Source organism: Gymnoscopelus microlampas (genome assembly GCF_963454915.1).
Source record: "Gymnoscopelus microlampas genome assembly, chromosome: 15".
Classification (NCBI taxonomy): domain Eukaryota; kingdom Metazoa; phylum Chordata; class Actinopteri; order Myctophiformes; family Myctophidae; genus Gymnoscopelus; species Gymnoscopelus microlampas.
In genome coordinates this window covers 40044692-40066383 of record NC_139952.1, presented here as the reverse complement: position 1 = coordinate 40066383, position 21692 = coordinate 40044692, and the positions used below count along the sequence as shown (strand labels likewise).

General features: G+C 43.7%; 1 protein-coding gene across 3 annotated transcripts; it reads right to left on the bottom strand.

Annotated features, from left to right (window-relative positions):
* Positions 1–439: 439 nt before the first annotated feature.
* smarcc1b (SWI/SNF related BAF chromatin remodeling complex subunit C1b) lies at positions 440–21413 on the bottom strand. 3 transcript variants are annotated; one of them, XM_084079595.1, is made up of 29 exons: positions 21158–21413; positions 18288–18407; positions 17562–17647; positions 15871–15952; positions 15250–15342; positions 14438–14507; positions 13732–13801; positions 13086–13161; positions 12268–12393; positions 11175–11257; positions 10968–11074; positions 10759–10818; positions 10472–10500; positions 10074–10186; positions 9099–9170; positions 8845–8958; positions 8161–8314; positions 6812–6928; positions 6653–6706; positions 5913–6171; positions 5294–5365; positions 5132–5178; positions 4930–5032; positions 3930–4102; positions 2850–2984; positions 2209–2344; positions 957–1043; positions 643–710; positions 440–574 (listed from the first exon to the last, which is right to left on the bottom strand). In XM_084079595.1, the coding sequence occupies exons 1-28, from the start codon at positions 21326–21328 to the stop codon at positions 643–645; spliced, it is 2877 nt and encodes a 958-aa protein (XP_083935721.1). In that variant the 5' UTR covers positions 21329–21413; the 3' UTR covers positions 440–574. The 3 variants fall into 3 exon arrangements, with proteins under 3 accessions (XP_083935721.1, XP_083935720.1, XP_083935722.1); XM_084079594.1 differs by having other exon boundaries at positions 557–710; XM_084079596.1 differs by having other exon boundaries at positions 557–710; positions 3930–4075.
* Between the last annotated feature and the right edge of the window lie 279 nt (positions 21414–21692).

The following is a 21692-nucleotide window of genomic DNA, read 5'->3' as shown; positions in this document are numbered from 1 at the left end:
AGAAATCACAGATTGAGGCTTTAGCCTTTGCTTTTATATGAAATATCCGAGACTTATTAAGATTTTACGGAAGATACTTCAGAACATATTGCTAGTTTGACCACTTTAAATGCTCTAATCTTAAAATGATGATCGAAAATAGCCTACATACAAGCAACGCATTGAGAGCTTGTAGATCGGCTTTTTTCGCTGCGCAGCATGCTTCCATAGAAGACATGCTCACTTCTAATGGAATCCAAATGGCTGAAATCAGTCGTGGCGACTGAGAACTTTAATTCATGCACATGCATGAAGAGACACAGAACAGTGATATAAACACACGTTACACTTTCATACAAAACAACTTTAATGAGCCGAGTTCAGTCTGCCTCGTTTTCCTTGACTCTGGAGTCACGACACCAATATTTCACAGATATATGGAGTTTGAGCCGTAAACCATCACATACAGAGCATGTTTGTGTGGCACAATTGTTTCAAAAGGACATGAATACTTGACCGTATGTTACTGAACTGAGAGAGACGGGTACTTAAGACAGCCTTTTATGTACATGTATAAGGGTGTGTGTGTGTGTGTGTGTGTGTGTGTGTGTGTGTGTGTGTGTGTGTGTGTGTGTGTGTGTGTGTGTGTGTGTGTGTGTGCGTTTAGCTATGGCTAGAGGCTGGAGGTCCTGGCTGGGCGGCAGCCACCCCATCAGGCTGGGAGGATGGATCTGTGACAAAAGACAGAAAGAAAGAAAGAAAAAAGGCTTGTATATCTGCAATTTTCAAATTGCAGTTTTACGGAAGATGCTTCTGAACATATTGCTAGTTTGACCACTTCAAATGCTCCAATATCGCAGCTTGTACATCGGCTATTATCGCTGCGCAACATAGAATACATGCTGGCTTCTATGGAATGCATGACTGAAATCAGTCGTGGCGATTGAAAACTTGAATCCATGAAAGAATGCACTCACACATGCCGTTAGGGGCTCCGGGGTGGCGAGGGGCCATGGTCTGGGCGTTTCCTCCAGCCGGCATCATCCTGCCGGGCATGGCCTGGCCTGCAGAACAGATCAATGCTAAATCAAATGGCATAATCAAAGGTTTATCCCCCACTAGGTCTGGGGAAATATGAGCTTCGGGCAGTACTACTTGAGTTCTACATGACTCCGGGGTCTAAATTCCTCAATGGAAGAGTAGGGAGAGCACCTCCAACCACTGCAGATGTACTAGATCACTGTTTCCCAAACAGTGTGTCGGGACCCATGTTTGGGTCGCGGATCATTTTTATAACCTGACTCCGCCAAATGGAAGAAGCTTGCTTCACACACTTGTTTCACAGCCTACTTCCATCTGGGACCTCCGTAGCCAAACCGCTTCAAGACGGCGGTCTGTTTTTTCAAGCTACTTGGCAGGTGATTGGGTGGGACCGTCTGTCTATCACCGTCTGGGCGTGCTAACTCCAACCAATCATATTGACGGTGTCTACATGGTGTATAAGTAGCTGCGCCACCAGTAGTTCTTTTGTATACTATTCAACCATGATGAATCGTGAAGGAACTACAACACAATAAGTGCTTCTCGATGGCATCACATCCGGTCTCGCCAAGATTCCGCCCCTAGCAGCCGCCGATTGGTTCGACCCGCCGCGTTTCGGTGTAGCTCCAATCTCTGAGTGATGCCAGATGGAGGCTGTATTGTGAACCTGTGAACTCAATACCGCCCCATCTGGCGGAGTCAGGTTAGCATTTTTATGTATCACAAGTAAATATTCAGGGGTTTTTTCCGTTTACTACATAAAAAATATATATATATTTCAAAACATTTTCATAAACAGAATTTCATAAATTAAAAAAGAAAATCAAATGAAGTTAAAAAAAGTGTCGCAATGTGGGCTTGTAGATTGGCTATTTTCACTATAATTTGGGTCCCGGGGAGAGATAAAATTTCTTTTTTGGGTCTCGAGCTAAAAGGTTTGGGAACCAGTGGTTCTATTGTATTACATACTGTACTCTATAATAGACTGGTGAAAATAACGTTTTATTCATTCAAATATGTTCTGGATTGCAGCTTTAACAAAGATGAACTGAAGTTGCATCTGCACAGCACCTCTGCTTACTTTGGCTTTGCATGCATATTTCCAAATAAAAAAATTGCTTTGTTAAAATATTTTCTGCACGTTGTTAGTCCGTTGCTACAGTACGTAGCTGTTGTTTGTGTCCAGACCTGCGTGCTGCTGCATGGTGTATCCAGCCTGGCCCTGCTGCTCCCTCTGCTGGCGAACCTTCATCTCTGCATGTTTCAGCTGCTCTGCATGGAACGTCTGCCTCTCGGTCAGCAGCTGCTGCCTCTGTTGTTCCAGCTGTAACCAAACGGAACAAAACGAAAATGGAAAATGAGGAAAGTTTTTTAACCACATGAACGCTAGCTTCCGTATTCTGAGCAGGCCACAGGTTATTAAATTGGCTATGTTCACTATTTGGGTCCCAGGGAGACCAAATTTTCTTTTTGTGGGGCACAAAATAAAATCATATTTGAACCCCACCCTGACAAGCATTTGGAATTGTAGGAGTTGAGGCATTACATTTAATTTGACTCTGTTCCACAGATACACACAAATAAAGTCCTCAAATTGTCACTTTAGAAACGTGCAGATACCCATATACACTTACAGTATACTGTATGTTGGTTTGTTTACTGTTGAGTGAGAAAACAACGTTGCACATCTGGGGAACCCCCCAAAATCGTTTGGGAACCACTGCCCTAGAGAACCACCGTTGACAGTGACGTGTACAAGCCGTCAACTGCGGGCATCCTCAAAAAGGTTCATCCTACAATGACACAGTAAAAACAGGGCTGAGACTCACAGCCTCTTTCTCCCGGTCCATGATGGTCTCCAGCTCCTCAAAGTGTCTCAGCTTGATCTCAAGCTTCTTCATCTGGGTCTCCACCAGCAGAGCCACCAGGGACTTGATCTTCCTCTCCTCCACCGCCGCCAGGTGCTGCTCACACACACACAGAAAAGAGTAATGCATCGAATAAGGCAAAAATACAATCTCATGACCGAACCATTTTTGTTAGGCCAAGTCCCAATCGGTGATTTGTGAAGGAACCCGATTCCTAAACAATTAACACACAAACACAGTAAAAATGATGCTGTTTAGGTATATTAATGGACGGTATGTAGTCAGTAGCAGAAAGGACTTCCTGACAAGGAAAAGTCAGGCCTGGAGTGCTTGCAATAAGCTACATCAAATATGGCAGTCAGACATCTCAAGAGCTACCAAGATCAACCTTTTCAAAGCCTGTGTGGAAAGTATCCTTTTGTATGGTGCCGAAACATGGACAATGAATAAGGAGCTACGAGATCGTCTGGACGGAACATACACAAGACTCCTCATGCGTGTCCAGAACCTTTCATGGAGGAACCATCCCACTAAAGCTCAGATTTATGGTGGCATCCCTTCCATCTCAGTTGCTGTGGCACAAAGAAGATTCCGCTTTGCTGGACATTGTCACAGAGCAAAAGACCAGGTCATCTCAGATATTCTTCTGTGGAGACTACCCTGCCCATCAAGAGGAACCAGACCACTCACATTTCCAGATGTTCTGAGTAGGGATACAGGACTGACTGTGAATGAGCTTGGGGTGGCAATGAGCAACAGAGACCAGTGGAAGCAGCTTGTGTCGCAGATCTCGAGGGCACTCGAATGATGATGATGAGGTATATTATTATCATTCTAAACTATATATGTTGCTGCAACATGCTTCCATAGAAGACATGCTGCTGGCTTCAATGGAATCCAAATGACTGACATCAGTTGTGGCGACTGAGAACTTTAATCCATGAAAAGGAGATAGAGGATGACAAGTAGGGAAAGAGAGAGTGTGTGTGTCTGTGTGTGTGTCTGTGTGTGTGTGTGTGTGTGTGTGTGTGTGTCTCTCACCTTGGCCTTGGTGGCGGCTGAGGCCAGAGCGGCCGCCGCTGCCGTGGCAACGCTGCTCTCCACCAGCTCCAGCTCCATCCCTCTCCTCCCCTCATCCACCTCTCCCTCCCGCAGCTCCGCGGCCTCCTCCCCCTCTTCTCCTCCACCTGGGAGTAGAGAGAGAGAGAGAGAGACTGAGACAGAGAGAGACAGACAGAGAGAGACAGAGAGAGAGGGAGATATCAAATAACGCCCCTACTTGATCATACTACAGTGTCACACAAAAGCATCAAAATAGCAGATCCACGAAATCGAAGGCATGCACACACACACTAGGATCGGGCGATATGACTTGAATTATGAATTATTTCAAACCTTTGCCCTGGTGGTTAATCACATTAATCCATTAAGTCAATTATAAAAAAAAGATTCGATTTTTTTCATGTTGATTCGTTGATACAATATATATTATATATTATTATATATATATATAGAGATTTACAATGATTCTACCCATCCTCTTTACTCTGTAACAAATTCGACTTGTTGCCTTCGGGCAGGAGGCTTAGAAGGCTTAAAACTAGCAAGAAAGAAGGGTTACAAAACGTTGTTTGTGCCAACTGCTGTGGACATTTTAAATAAGAAAATGTTTAGATAGTCTAATCGCCACTGGTCATGACCACTGTTGTTGTGTTAATGTGAGTGCATTTTTATATAGTATTTTAATGCACCTGTGTATTTTTGTAATGTTTTATTGTTGTAACTGACTGCTGGTGTGCCAAAGACAAATTTCCATTTCATGTCAATTTAATGGACAATAAAGTTTTCTTTATGTTTATCTTTATCTTTTATATATATATATATATATATATTTTTTTTTTCTTAAATTGCTTCTCGATTTTTCGATTAACCTACATGAGCAAGTTTAAGTCGGTTATTGGATCTAAATATCGGCTTCGATATATTGTTGGTTAACTCCCCAGCCCTAACACACACACACAGCGCACGCACACGCACACACCATCTCCGTCGTCTGTGTGTGTGCTTTCAACGTTCTCCGTTTTCACTAGCTGGTCGTCCCCTGCCACTCCGCTGGGTTCCCTCTTGATGGTGGTTGAAGGGGCCTGGGACAGACAGAGACAGACACACAAACACACTTGAGGTAAGAAACAATAAAATATCAGTAGATCCAGAACCTGTACAGACTGTCATAATCGTATCACCTGTTGTGTGATGGATTCCGTCTCCATTTTGTCTGCATCCATAGACTCTGAGAGAGACATTCAGTATAGAGGTTAGATAGATGGAGGGAAAATACTCAGTATGTGTGTGTGTTGACGTGTGTGTGTGTGTGGGGGGGGGGGGGGGGGGTATTACAGCCTCACCCGCATTCTCAGGCTGACTGGAGGCCATGCACAGTTTCTCCATAGAGACCTCCTGCACCTGAGAGAACTCCTCTATATACATACATACATACATACATAGACAGAGACACACAAATAATTAGATAGATTAGACAGACACACAGACAGAGATACACAGTACATACATAGATTGGACAGACAGATACACAGTATATATACACACATAGGCTTAGCCCGTTGCTTGCTCATTTATGCATGCAAGATTGCAGGTGCTTGTGCTGTGTGTGTGTGTGTGTGTGTGTGTGTGTGTGTGTGTGTGTGTGTGTGTGTGTGTGTGTGTGTGTGTGTGTGTGTGTGTGTGTGTGTGTGTGTGCACACACACACGTTACCCTAACCCACATACAAAGTAGAGCCAGAACATTTCAACAATGTGGGATTTTTAATTTATTGTGTGGTTTTTCGCCATCTAGCTACCCTCACAGTTAAATGTGTTTCTGGCTTCTGTTATGTTGCATACAGCCTTAATAGATATACACTTTTTTGTATCTTTTTTGATCAGATGAAACGATGAATCGGTCGATCTCTGAAACACACACACACACACACACACACACACACACACACACACACACACACTCACCCAGTGCTGCTCTGGCGGCAGCCGAGGCCACGCGGGGGTCCACCACGGAGGCCAGGAAGGCCACGGTGCTCATGACGGGGTTCTCCGACTGGCTGAAGGGCACGGGCTGGAAGGCCAGCGGGCCCAGCGAGGTAGACGTGTCCTCCAGGTACGGGTCCTCGATGGGCAGCCGCAGGAAGTTCAGGATGCACTCGTCCTGCGTCCGGGAGCCCACGTGCTCCGACACTTTGTTCCAGTCGTCCCGGTACACCTCCAGCGCCTGACGCAGAGAAAAGAGAGGAAAAAGAGACACGGAAAAAGACAAGAAGACAGGGAAGGAAGAGTGAGGGAGCCAAGAGAAAGTTGCGAAAAGTAATTTTTCACCTACACTTTTGTTCCTTTTAACCACTTTTGGTGTGGTCAGACCAAACTTTTATTCTGCCTATGTGGGCGGATTCTACCAATGCTTAGGAACGGAGTGTTTTATTTGTGGAAATCCTCGAATGGCAACAAACCGCTCCGTTCCCATTGAAAAGCATTGGCAGGATCTGCCCGCAATTAAAGTTTGGTGTGACTGCACCCTTAAGCCCTATACAGGATTCCCACACATTTTTACCAATGCATTTTCAAAACCTTTGTCACTCCCTGTCGCATATTGACAAGATCACAAGGCTTCATGATGCGACACATCACTTACCTCCAATCACAACACCATCCTTACCTCTAACACCTCTGACAACACCAACATCCAATCCCCTTACCTCTAATAACAGCAGTGTCTCCTGCTCCGTCCACTCCCTCCCTGCAACTTTGCTCTGAGAACCAAAAGAAAAGGAAAAACCCTGGTTATTATTAATGCTCGTATGTTCAGTTAAAGCAGAGTGTTGTGTTATGATGATGATGATGTCATGTCATGGTACCTTGGGGTGTTTCCTGGCGTAGATGTCGGTGCGCAGGCCGAAGTTATGATAGTCGGCAGACGGCTTCTCTCGACTACTCTTCTCCGGGAAATACAGCATGTGCTGTGAGGCGGACACCTGATAGTGGAGGGAGACAGATAGACAGATAGACAGACAGACAGAAAAATAGGAAGGGAAGTTGGACAGGAGGATGGACAGTTAGAGACGGACAGAAACAGGATGAGCGTCAATTTCAAATCAGTGTTAATTTCGGCGACTAAAACTATGACGAAAATGTTTCTTCGCCCTTTCTATGTTTTTTTAACAAAACTAAAAATAAATAAAAACTAAGCTATGATGACTAAAACTATGACTAAATATGTTGACAATTCCATCAACAAATAAAAACTAGACTAAAATGTTAGGGAGGGACTCGTGGAGAAGAGACCCAGTGACTAACCACATAAAAATTTGCTGTCAAAATCAACACTGTTTCAAATACGACTGCAGATCTGTGGTCATGGCCTGTGTGTGTGTGTGTGGTAACCGAAATGCTCGCCCCAAAACACACTCGCCCCCATTTTTCTCACGGACCGCTTGCCCCCAGCGGTTTAGGGCTAGCCATAGTTGTACTGAGGTTGAGTTTAGGAATAAGGTTAGGTTTAGGCATAGTTTGACTGTGGTTACGTTTAGGAATAAGGTTAGGTTTAGGCATAGTTTTACAGAGGTTACGTTTAGGAATAAGGATAGGTTTAGGCATAGTTTGACTGTGGTTACATTTAGGAATAAGGTTAGGTTTAGGCATAGTTTTACAGAGGTTACGTTTAGGAATAAGGATAGGTTTAGGCATAGTTTTACTGAGGTTAAGTTTAGGAATAAGGATAGGTTTAGACATAGTTTTACTGAGGTTAAGTTTAGGAATAAGGTTAGGTTTAGACAGTTTTACTGAGGTTAAGTTTAGGAATAAGGTTAGGTTTAGGCATAGTTTTACTGAGGTTACGTTTAGGAATAAGGTTAGGTTTAGGCATAGTTTTACTGAGGTTAAGTTTAGGAATAAGGATAGGTTTAGGCATAGTTTTACTGAGGTTAAGTTTAGGAATAAGGATAGGTTTAGACATAGTTTTACTGAGGTTAAGTTTAGGAATAAGGATAGGTTTAGGCATAGTTTTACTGAGGTTAAGTTTAGGAATAAGGTTAGGTTTAGACATAGTTTTACTGAGGTTAAGTTTAGGAATAAGGTTAGGTTTAGGCATAGTTTTACTGAGGTTACGTTTAGGAATACCTGGTGGCGAGCGTTCCGAGGTCGCCGGATTTGCCCCGGGCGAGCGTCTTTTGGGGCGAGAGTTCATGTATTCGTGTGTGTGTGTTACCTGCAGGGGTTTGTGCTGCAGGGGGGCCAGTCCAGAGGGCGTGTCGGCCAGGACGTTGAAGTGCGGCGTGGGCGGGGGTCCCATGGGGAGGGGCCTGCTCTCTGCATCCACCTGGTAGTTAACCAGACCCCACTGCTCCAGCAGAGCATGGCACCTGTGCACACACACACACACACACACACACACAGTTCATGAAAACAAACATGTCCTCATGCCAAAATACAATTAACCCATTAAAACCAGGAAAGCATCTGTGTCATTTTAGCGTTGGCTATTCAAAAATAGCAGATCTACAAGCTCGCATCACGACACGAACATCTGTTATTTTGGATCATTTAAAAAGAAATCTTCAAAGTGCACATTTTGAGTTTTTTTAACATAAATCTTCTCTCCTGGGGGTCCCTGGTGGGGGGTCTGCGGCCAAATCCATATATATTTGTTTGACCTTTATTTATTACAGGTGAAATACCACTGAGATACAATATCTATTTGACGGGGGAGCCCTGGTCCGGGCAGCAGCTTGGTTTTGCCACAAATCACATACCATGATCAAAGTTACGGCAGAAAACCAAGTACAGTAGAAGCACTCTACAGTCCTACAAAAGCAAGTACATCTGCCTTGGGCACATGCATATGCATATGCACACACACACACATACACAGTCACACAGCATCCTACAGTACCTCATGACAGCACAGACGTCTCCGGTGAGGTTGCGTCTGCAGGACGTTGAGCTGAGGTACTCTTGGGGGTTCAGACGGTACGTGTCGATGATGAAGTTCCTGTACGCCAGGTAGCTACAGTATGACACGCACACACACACACACACACACACACACACACACACACACACACATGCACACACACACACTACTGTCATTGACACTGTCATTGACACTGTAGAGGTTTGGTACTTATGGATGTCAGAGGCACTCACATCTCTGGCGACTTGGACTTGTTCTTGCCGTTGAAGAATTCGGGTAGCGCCCGTTTCTCGATCTGGTGAACACTGGAACACACAGCATACAGGTTTGCAGTTAAAAGCATGAAAAGACATGCCCCCACACAGAAGTCTGGCTCCCTCAACAAATGTCCAGAAATAGAAATAAAGCGAGGAATGTGTTGTTAGAATGTTAGACATTTGAGTGTTACACCGTAATCTGTTCATTCCTGACAGGCTGTACATATCTGGCATATACAGTACAGTTCAACAATCAAAACTATTTTATTTAAATTCATAGGGTTAGGGTTAAGCTCCTTACACACCGGGGGCGATTTTCTCATGCGAATAATACGTTTTTTGAAAAACCTTATAAAGTCAATGCAAGCTTCCATGGAGCGAAAAAGTGAAAAAGTGAAGCGAAAAAGCGTATTTTAATTATTCGGAACGAGTCCGAATTTTGCGTATATTCGCATAATCGCCGGTGTGTAATGACCTTTAGGATTGATGAACATTTTTGTGACACAACCATCTTAAGCTGTTCTAATTAGAAAGGAAGAGACACAGAGAGGTCATGGTACAGAGCAGGGTGCTTGCCCATATAAAAACTCCAGACATAACAGATCATTTTTTCTTTTAAATCTTTACTGTTTGTAGTTTACATTCTTGTTGGGATTTTTACCTTGAAATAACTGGCAGTGATCTCAAAGCACTGGCAGCAGGTTGCCAACTCAGAAACAATTTAACCATTGCATAACTTACATTAAATACAATAATTATTGCGTGGAACCTTTTCTTGAATTAAGCTGACATCGAGATTCACAAGCTCTCAACGCGGTGTGATGTGATGCGTTGTAAAGCTTGTAGATCGGCTATCTTCTTCACCACGTGACACCGTTAATACGGCCAAGTATAAAGCAGTGGTTTAAGTGGTTATGGAGAGACGTGGTCACTGTGTGAAGCTTAGTTTACCTGTTGTAGTTGAACCAGGAAGTGTAGCTGGGTATGATAATGTGGTGCGTCTGCTCGGTGATGTTGTCCTCTACCTCTGACAGACGGGAGTCCGCTCTGCCGTCCTCATCCTCCTGAACACACACAGGTTTGATAATGCAACGTTACAGCATCCTTTACACTTTGCATTATGACAATTAGACTTTAATCTAATTCCAATCCTTAAACCTTAATTAGGCCCTTTGAAAATGTAGGACCAGCCAAATGTCAATGCAAATTAGATCTATGTTGCTTACATCAGTGTTTTTGGGACGCATTGTTTTGCGCTGGTGGTTCAAACATAAGCTATGGCACATGTATGGCTACTTATCTCTAGTTATTACAACATGTGGACAGGAGTGAAATATATTCACACTCACCCTTGCTGGGAAGTCATCCTCCTGGTCATCTAAGATAGACAAAAACAATCACAAAAGAAGGAATTAGACTCAAAGAAATACAAGTAAAGCGTTAAAGACAAAGAACAATTAATTTTTAATCAAAATGACTTAAGTGCGAATGTATGAATCACATGAAAACACACAAGATCACTTAACGACGAACGCACACAACACCTAAAACAGATAGGATTTTGGAAACACACACACACACACACACACACACACACACGACAATCTGACAACTTGAGCACTGAGCTGAAACGCACCAAGGTCAGCCATGGTCCCTCCTTTGACAGGAGTGTTCTCACTGTCTTTCTTCGGGTTGACTGGACGAGAAGGAGAAAATAGAATGAAGATAAAAGGAATGTATGAATGCATATATTTTGTGTGTGTGTGTGTGTGTGTGTGTGTGTGTGTGTGTGTGTGTGTGTGTGTGTGTGTGTGTGTGTGTGTGTGTGTGTGTGTCTGTGTTTACGATTCTTTGGCAGGAAGATTTCCTCCATGTTAGGGACTGGCGTGGGGTCCTCCATGTCTTTAGTTAGGTCTTCTTCTGGCTCCTCCTCCTGTGGGCCGCGCCTCCTCCTGTTTACACATACACACATACTAACTTAGGAGCCCATTCAAAACTATGGGGGAACCCTTGGATGTATTTGCAATTCATTAAAGTATCATCTATTCTCACCCCTTCTTTCCCTTCTTCCTGCCCTCAGAGGAGGGTGGAGATGGGGAGCGTCTCCTCTTCTTCACCGGGGTAGCCTTCTGGTCCTAGAAATAATTATTTCATCAATTATCAGCGATCAGATTTAGTGTAGAGGGGGAAAAAGGGACGGAGTCTAGCATAAACCCCTGGGCAACTCCGGTCAACTAAACCTAATAGGGTTTAATCAGAATCGATTGTATTGTCACATCACAGGTTTACAGGTGTAAAGAACTGGGTGAAATTCATTTTTGTGCAAGCTCCATCATTTGTAGTTTTCAGGAAAGAACAAGAACAAATGACATACGTCATATGTGTCACTGGGATACCGGGTTGTAATTTAATGCATGAACCCTTTCCGATGCCCTTTTATTTGTAAATCTGTGTATATGAAACATATATCCCCTATTGAATCTCTTAACTCTCTTAACGCCTGCTTCGGATTCTGCTAAGGCTCAGCCTGCCGTCGACGAGAAAGACGAGATTTTGTGTTTTTAGTGGTTTTCCACCAGCTGTCGGTGTTATCAACCGTATGAATGATGCTTTCACTGCCTGATGACGACAGACCCGGAATTGACGTTGTTAAAAAAAAAAAAAGCTCATTTACTTCCTGTTATTTCCTGTGGGAAAACACTATATCTCCGTTCCTCTTGCTTTAGGGCAAAAACAAGCTGCTCTTGCTTTAGGGCAAAAACAAGCTGCATTCAAGCGGCCGCAGCTGTGCAATGGAATACCCTGTGCTGATAATTGTCCGTGAGGACGGATGTCACAGAGAATATGCCATGATTTTTCAAAGGTACAGTAAAATCACTCTTTTTCACTAGCAGCAGTGGCACACTATTACACTATTACTCTGGCAGTTAAAGAGTTAATTACACCAACAGAGCAGGCAGAGCCTGTTCCCAGCACTTCAAAGCCGCCTGTGTCCGCTCTGAGGAGCGCTGTGGCTCTGGCTTACACGCTTCTCATGATCACTGTCTGTACGCCAAGGAAGTGAATCCCCAAATAATCCATATTTGGGCAACGTTGATATCATCAATATGATGAATGGCCCACACACACACACACACACACACACCTGGTCATCACGGAGGTAGATGCGCCGACGGAGGATGATGGGTATGTGTCTGTCGTCGACCTGGTAGTCTTCCTCATTCATCCATTCGTTGAAAACATCTGTGTCCAGCACCCAGCCTGCATGGACCTGGAACACATATACATACATACACTTGAGTGTGAAAATGTGTAATCATTTCTCCAGTTGCACTTAACCCATTAAGACCTGGAACTGTGGCATTTTTAGATTTGAGCTAAAAAGCATTATTTTACACTTTGGGCTATTCAAAAATAGCAGATATACAAGATCATAGCGCGGCACTTGGTGCCGCGCTATGATACGATATGATATGATATGATACGAGCTTGTAGATCTGCTATTTTTGAAAAATCGTGAAAATGTGTGCAAATCTTTGAATATATATATTTTTAAATCGAACATTTTTAACTCAAATCTTTGCTTCTGGGGGGTCCCTGGAACAAAATATTTTGATGGGGGTCCGCGAACAAATACATATACTTCTGGGGGTCCTTGACATGAAAAAGATTGAGCACCACTGATATAGAAACATATGTTTTTCAGAATACTGTTGAGATTTAGGAGACATGTAGAATCGGCTTCAGGTCTCAATGGGTTAAGGCCAATTTGATGTTTTTCACAAAACAGACGATCTACGAGCTCACAACACGTCAATGCGTTATGAGCTTCTAGAACAGCAGTCTTCGAAAATGTTTCGCCAATAAGGACATGCCCAAATCAGGGATGCCTTGGTTAAAGTGGTTACCTGGTTTTTCCGTAACAGATTGGCTGTGTGTGTGTGTGTGTGTGTGTGTGCTCACCTTCCAGGGCCTCTCTGGATGTGGCTGCTCTTCAACCTCACCATCCACCTCACCCGAGGACAGCCAGGTGTCATAACTATTGGACACAGATGAGGGAATTATAGCATTATAAGCTAGTTCTTATAGAGAGAGATAGAGGTAGGGGTGTGTGTGTGTGTGTGTGTGTCTGTGTCTGTGTCTGTGTCTGTGTCTGTGTGTGTGTGTGTGTGTGTGTGTGTGTGTGTGTGGGGTCCCAGTGGGACAGGGTCCCCTCCACTGAAACCCTGAAGAGCACCAAATCCATCTGTATGGAAGCAGCCATGGCCAAAAGAGACCTACGGTGGACATAGGACACACCATCCGTATGCCTGACCACCGCCTGTCCCACCAAGTCCTCTACAGCCAACTAAATGATGCAAAGCTGGTGGACACCAGAGGTCCGGGCTCCCCTGCCCTACCTGCAGACGGATGTGCGGCTCGCGCATCACAACATCGCTGAACCCCCCCCCCCCCTCCCTCATCCCCACCCTGGAGCAAGTGTCATCATCGTACACAATGGACAGCTAAGATGTGTGTGTGTGTGTGTGTGTGTGTGTGTGTGTGTGTGTGTGTGTGTGTGTGTGTGTGTGTGTGTGTGTGTGTGTGTGTGTGTGTTTCCCAAGCATACCTGTCAGGATTCATTCCCCAGTGAACCAGGACATGTTTGTCTTTACGCATGATGGGACGAATCCATTCGTCTGGAAGCAAATATGGGAAAATTAGAAATGCATCAGTTAAAAAATCACAAACGTGTACAGTGTTAACGCACGAGCGCACCAGTGTTGATTTCGTCGACTAAAACTTTGACAGAAAATGTTTGTCGACTACCCTTTTTCACTGACAAAAACAAAATAAAAACTACGCTATGATGACTAAAACTATGAATAAATAAATTGACAAGTTCATCAACAAATAAAAACTAGACAAAAATGTTAGGGAGGGACTAGTGGAGAAGAGTTATCATGGGTGCGAGTGGGTGTCACAGAATGAAAATAGCTGATCTACAAGCTCACAACACGTCGCGCTGTGTCACACGCTGTGAGTTTGTAGATCAGCTATGTTCGGCATGCAGCTAGGTGAAAATCTGCCATTTCGATGGCATCACGGCCCGCCAAAAATACATTTTAGTTGACTAAATCCACTGTAGATTTCGTCGACTAAAATCTTATATTTAGTCAACTAAAACTAGACTAAAAGTAAAACATTTCAGGTGACTAAAATATGACTAAAACTAAACAGAATTTTATTCAAAGGACTATGACTAAAACTAAATAAAAATGTTCTGTCAAAATCAACACTAGAGCGCGCACACACACACAAACACATCAACTGACCTTCGTCTGTCGAAGGCTGTAGGGGGTAGATATGGTGAGTGGCCAGCATTCTGTCCTCAGTCACAGAGCCCTGTGGACAGACATTGCAACTACATTACCCAGAGGCATTGAGACACACAAGTACATGTTTCAGAACTACATGCAGGGTCAATTTCACTGACTCAATCTCCCTGGGTCTAATCTTAGTTGGTCATTCTAAGAAGCGAACCGATTAACCACTTATGGCCTATATACTTAACTTCATTGTACGACGAATAGCAAAAAATAGCCAATCTACAAGCCCACGGCGCGACGCAGTGCGACACATTGTAAGCTTGTAGATCTGTTATTTTATTTAGGTTTAACCCATTAAAACCGGGAAAGCATCGGTGTCATTTTAGATTGAGCTATATATATATATATATAGCACATTGGTTCTCAAAGTGGGGTCTGGGGACCCCCAGGGGGGCTTGGGAGACTACCAGGGCGTCCCCAGCTAAATTACTTAATATAATCAAATTTTCCACTTGGCTATTCAAAAATAACAGATATACAAGGGTTTTTTTTAAATCGTGAAAATGTGTGCAAATCTTTGAATATATATATTTTTAAGCGAATATCTTTAACTCAAATCTTTGCTTCTGAGGGTCCCTGACACAAAATTATTTTGAGATCGGGGGCCAAATACATATCATTTTGGGGGTCCTTGGCATGAAAACGTTTTAGAACCACTGATTGCAACATACGTTTTTCATACATTTTTTCTTATCAGCCTCAGGTCTTAATGGCTTAAAGTACTTCGACACTTTGCCTCACTCTCTGCGTTGGTTTACCTGGTGCTTGGTGATGATGCTAGTCAGCCTGCTGGCTAGCTCCTGCTCCAGCACAGGATCCACGTACACCTTGGGTCGCGTCAGACAGTTGTTCTGCGCGCGCGCGCACACACACACACACACACACACGCAAATTTACCACATGGAATAAAGCAATATAAAATGTCATCACTGAACCATTTTGTCATACCAAGACCCAACATGTGATTTGTGAAACAGCACAAAAGGAGCCGTTTTCCTGAATCAAGTAACACAGTCAAAAATGATGATGTTCAGGTATTTATAATTCTAAACCGTATGTTTAGAAATACCTGAAACCATTCGTGTTTATGTTCAGAACATGTATTCTATTGCTAGTTTGACCACGTCAAATACGCTTTTATCTTAACATAACTAATAACCGAAAACAGCCGATCTACAAGCTGTTGTGAGCTTGTAGATATGCTATTTTCGGTGTGCGACATGCTTCCATAGAAGACGATGCTGGCTTCTATGGAATCCAAATGACTGAAATCAGTCGTGGCGACTGAGAGCTTGAATCAATGTAATCAATACAGTCTAGCTGGTGGTGTGTGTGTGTTTGTGTGTGTGTGTTTGTCTGTGTCTTTGTGGTATGTTCACCTGGATCAAGGCCCTCTCCATAGTGCTGAACATCTCAACGTTGCGTTCGGTCCTTGACGGGTTCTGCAAGTCAAACCTGCGCCTATGAGGAACACGGGAAGGGAAAGGACAAGAGATGATTTTCGGCACGCGACACGGCACGCAACTAAGTGTAAATTCACCCTTAACTCAATCCCATGTCAAGCTCTGCAGAGAACCCTGACAGCTTAATGGAACGTCGCCAGAGACATACAGACTTCGAGGAATCTCACGTTTTCAAGATCATGGCTTTAATTTGCCATACTGTATGTGTGCTGAACTGAAAAAGTCTTTTTTTTCTGTCATTGGGACACTCCACAGTGTACTTTCTAGTGGAGGAAGATAAAAGAATAAATAGTAACAATTTAATATGTGTGTCCGGTTGGCCTACCAGGCCTATACGAGTTTTACATAAGTCGGCCTCCTGGTGGCGATATAAAAGGCAAATGTGAAAATGCAGGGCAAGGGTTTTTCCTTGGCCTCTAGGGAGTGCGCATACAAAGTTTTACACAGATCGGTGCAGTTATAGGTAAAAACACAAATCGGCCTGTTACAGCGCCACCATGAGGCTGATTTGAAAGATTTCAAGTGGCATTTCTTCCTCGGCCTAGTGGGAAGTTTCACCGCAATTGCACGCTGTGTTCATGATTTGAGGCATTTTGTTCAAAACAGCAGCATCTGCTCTGGTCCTCATCGTTTAATTGAAGTGAAAAGCACACTGGGTGCTTTGGACAAACGCCACTGACTGTTCTGCACAGTCCTGTTCCCCGTCCTGTTCTGTAACCTTTAATTTATGAAGTACAAACCGACTGTACTGCACAGTCCTGTTCCCCATCCTGTTCTGTAACCTTTAATTTATGAAGTACAAACCGACTGTAATGCACAGTCCTGCTCCCCATCCTGTTCTGTAACCTTTAATTTATGGAGTACAAACTGACTGTACTGCACAGTCCTGTTCCCCATCCTGTTCTGTAACCTTTAATTTATGGAGTACAAACTGGCTGTACTGCATAGCACTGTTCCCCGTCCTGTTCTGTGACCTTATGAAGTACAAACTGCTACGGCCAGGCCCTTTGTGCCACATTCCTGAAAATAGAAAAAGTGCTCCTTGAAGCACAGGTCTCCGCCAGTTCAGGTAGGTTATTGTGGGCCCGCAATGTTCGGAATTCGCCAATCAGGATGGAATATGAAAAATAGGACGGATAGCAGTAGAACGAATTTGAACCCATTTTTGTGCCGAAACTGGGTTCAGTGAGATCAATGGAGCTCCTTCTGACATGACACTGACAATGATACTGACATTATATTGACATGATAATGATGATACCACCAATTCTCTCTGGACTGCATCAGAAAACTGCTAAATGACCTTGTCCAAGAAAAAAAGACCCAGGACATGCTCCTTTCCAACGCCCAAACTTTTCTTCAGAAAGGGAGGTGATATAAGGACAAATTGACGTCATTCCGAACTTCTGATGGACGGTCTGTCGGTCTCAGAACTTTTTTTTCAGAACTCGTGAACCTTCAGACGTCCAGACTCTCCGAACTAGAGTTCGAAAAGTCTGTCAGAAACGGAAGGTTTCCCAACGTCATAAAGAAGCATGCATTGGGCCTTAAGTGGATGTGTTTTCTGGTGTGGGACGGACGGAGGCGACAGGTGACCTGTTACTCACCAGCCCTGCTCCACCTTGAATTTGTATGCAGAGCCCAGAATGTGGCAGAGTCCCCCTCCTGGCCGGACGTCCAAGAAACACTGTGTCTGCAGAGACAGTAATTACAATACTTAAAAAAAATCAATGCTGGTTCCGACTAATATTTAAAGGACTGCTATATCTTGTACAGCAGTGGTTCCCAAACTGGGGGTCGGGACCCCCACATTATTTTAGGGGGTCCCCAATAAGGCTCATTAGTAAGGGATCCTTTTTAATACCAAATTGGCCAAATATTACCTGAGAAAGAGGCAAACATTGGGAAAGTAGCCAGTCTACAAGCTCTCGCTTTTTTTCAAAATATTTATCTGTGGAACCAAGTCAAACTGAATGTAATGCCTACAATTCCAAGCAGTAGCGTCCCCAGGAATTACATTTAGGGCAGGCGAGATTTTTTTTTGCCCCCTCCTCCCCCCAAATCGGCGATCGAAGACCGGTGAAAATGGCCGTTTTCAAGATGTTTTGGCCATTATCTCTGGAACGGAAGGTCCAATCTGGTTATTTGGGTTTTCTATGGGGAGGCGAGATCTTAGTTGGATCTTAGTTGTCCTGCCTCTACAGTGGGTACGCCCCCAGTTCAAATATGATTATTTTGGGGGGTCACGGCCTGAAGAGTGTGGGGACCCTTGTAGTACAGGTCAGAAGCAGACAGACAGACAGACAGACAGACAGAAAGACAGAGTGACTCACAGGCAGCTTGGTGAGAGCAGGGTTGGTTGCCTGCCTGCCGAAGGTATCCTCCTGGAACTGGAGGAGCTGCAGGGTGACGGCGGCCAGAACCTGGCAGGATGGGGCGTCCACCACCACATACTAAGAGCAGAGGACAGAGGGTGGAGAGAGAAAACAATGTCACCTCAAACAGTAAAGCAGGAGTCTTCAACAGGGGGTCCAGGTCAGGACCACTAGGGGGTCCTCAGAGTTACTACAGGGTGGGCCGCCAAATCTTGGTGTGATAGGAACCTTTTTTTACATTAACCACTTGAACCCTAGCATCCCTACTCTGAGGGGGTTAGCCCCCCCCAAAAAATAGCAGATCTACAAGCTCTACGCCAAAAAGAGTTTGTGTAGGGGGAGAAAAGCAGACCAAGTACAAGTTTTCAAATGATTGAGGGTTTAAGTGGTTAGCTGCCTGAATACACATTAGCTTGAATACAACACATCACTACACTATACACAATGACAGTGCTGTCAAACACATCCATGAAGCTATCTATTAAATCTATGAAAAAGTATAAATTTGCAATACAATTGTATACAATATGTAGTGGGCGGGGGGTCCCTGCTTCATCCCGCTCTCTCAGTTAAGGGGTCCTTGGCCTGAAAAGCGTTTAAGACCCCTGCATTAAAGTATTACGGTCACTGATTTAATGTCTCCCCCAAACACTGGTTACTATATTATTCTATTGCCTTTGGTGACGTCAGATGTTACCCCGTTATGTGTCTGACATGCATATCATGAGTCACCAAAGTACATTAAATAAAAATCAAGTCCAGGCAGCCAGCAGCAGCAAGCCACCAACATGAAAACAAACGCTATCCACAATTCAACACAATGTCCAACATTCTCATTTGTTTACAGCAGGGGTCCTCAACGTTTTTCAGAACAAGGACCCCGTATCTGAGAGAGAGAGATGAAGCAGGGACCCCCCCCTACATATTGTATATGATTGTGTTGCAGATTAAACTTTTTCAAAGGTTTCATAGACTTGTTTGACAGCACAGTCATCAGTAGTGTGTTGGATTCATGTGTATTTTCAGACATTTAACCACTTAAACCCTCAAAACACCCTGCTTAAGCTGCAGTGGAAAAGATTTTTTTCACCCTGTACTTGATGTGCTCTTTTTTCCATCTACACCAAACCTCTTTGACAAAAATAGCAGATCTACAAGCTCACAGTGAGCTTGTAGATCTGCTATTTTTGGCTAATGATCTCCCCAGAATAGGGATGCTGATTGCTAAGGTTCAAGTGGTTCATGTAAAAAGAAAATCCTATCACACAAATATTTGTTGCCCCCCCCCCTGTAGTAGGCTAACACTGAGGACCCCCTAGAGGCACGGACCCCCTGGTGAAGACCCCTGGTTTTTCTTGGCCGTATTGTTACTTCTTAGCTAGCAGTAGCTGCCTCCCTGAGATGAGATCCCATTACCAGGAAGAACGGGCGCGCTATGATTGGCCAGGGCTGTCTTTTTACACATGAATAAACACAATAATAACAGTGTAATGATACTACGTTCAACTTTGTTTACATCGTTGATCTTGAACAAGGTCCCTGAAAGAACGCATAACCCGTTAACCGTACGGTTGGCCTGACAACGCAAATGAGCCACTCACAATGCAAGCAACAATCGCTCAGTGTTGCCAAATTTTGCAAGAGAAACAAGCAACCAGGTCTATGAAAACAAGCCCAAAAGAAGCGACTACGGCTATTTTAAAGGGGGAAAAAAGAGTTTAATACAAATACAATGCTAAAAGAATTGAATTAGGGGAACTCATTTGAAACAAGCTCTGTGCTTTTATGAGTCTTCCAGTTTAGTAGACCTTGTATTGTGAATTTGTACTTCCATGTACTGTTGTTCTCATGTCTTACTAAATAAAGTACATCAATCAATCAACCCAAGAAAGAAAACACTATGGCTTGTTTCCATTGGGGTCCTCCTGTGTATTCAATTCATTGAAACACTTAGTGACACTCACTCTGACAGACAAATATACAATACTATGCAAAAACAACATATAAACGAGTAGTAATCAAAAAGAAAAGTATGTACAGTAAACAGTTCGGGGGTGGGGTCCCTGACAAATACATATTTATTTGGGAGTCCTCGACATGAAGATGTTTGAGAACCACTGGTTTAAACAACATTTAGGAAGGAAGGCCAAATAATAAACTTTACACTTTTAGAAAAAGTAAGACTTTAGACACGATCTGTTTACTGTCCATATTTTACTTTTTGCCTTCTACTCGTTTATGAGTAGAACTTTTTGCATAGTATTGTATATCTGTCTGTCATTATGTTTCGATGAATTGAATAAACAGAGAACCCCAATGGGTTTTAATACTTTCAGCAGACCTTATAGAACTGTACTTTCTGTGGGTTTTGTTTTGGCAAACTGTTTATAAGTATTAAATCAATCCAAAAAAAAAGCCCCAGCAGGGGTCCTTGGAGGGGTTCCAGGGGGTCCCCAGCAAAATGTGTTAATATAGCATCACAATCATTTTAACCACTTCAACCTTTAATACTTTGATTATTAAAAAAATAGCAGATCTACAAGCTCTGCTATTTTTGAAAAAACATGAAAATGAGTGCAAATATATATATTTGTAAAGCGAACATTTTTAACACAAATCTTGGCTTCTGGGGGTCCCTGGAACAAACTATTTAGAGATGGGGGTGCGCGGCCAAAGACATATCATTTTGGGGGTCCTCGCCATGAAAAAGTTTGAGAACCACTGGCTTATACAACAGACTTGGCAACACTACCATCGCTCCCATAGCCGGGAAGGCCATGTCTCGCCAGTGCAGTAGCAGTCACGTCTCGGTCTCTCTCTCTCTGTACCTTTTTGTAGTGTTTTCCGACCCACATTCGCACCGCCTCCAGCTGGGCCAGAGTGTCCGGGCTCTCCCAGAACCACGACGACGGCGTGGTGTCTTTCTTCCGGCGCACGGGCGTCATTCCACCGCCGCCGCCGCCAGCCGAACCGACGCTGCTGGCTCCTCCGGCAGACATTTGTTTTGTAGCCACAATGAGCAGCAGAGAGCCAGAGACAGACTGAGGTTACGGACGACACTCACACAGCAGCAGCACCAAACTGCCTAGCTAGCCCGCTCGATCGGTAGCTACGCCTGGCCCCTGCGGTGTTGCCAGATTCTGTGAGAGAAACAAGCAACCAGGTCCAGGAAACACAAGTTTAAAAAAAGAAAATGCAACTATCATCATCATCAGCATTATCACCTTTATTTAGACTTGGGAGTACAGTTGATTTGTTCCCCTTTTTTTACTTGATAAACAACAAACAAATAAAGAATACACACAATCCAAACAAATTAATTATAGATAGATTGACAAGGAATGTCAGAGTACAGTTACAAAA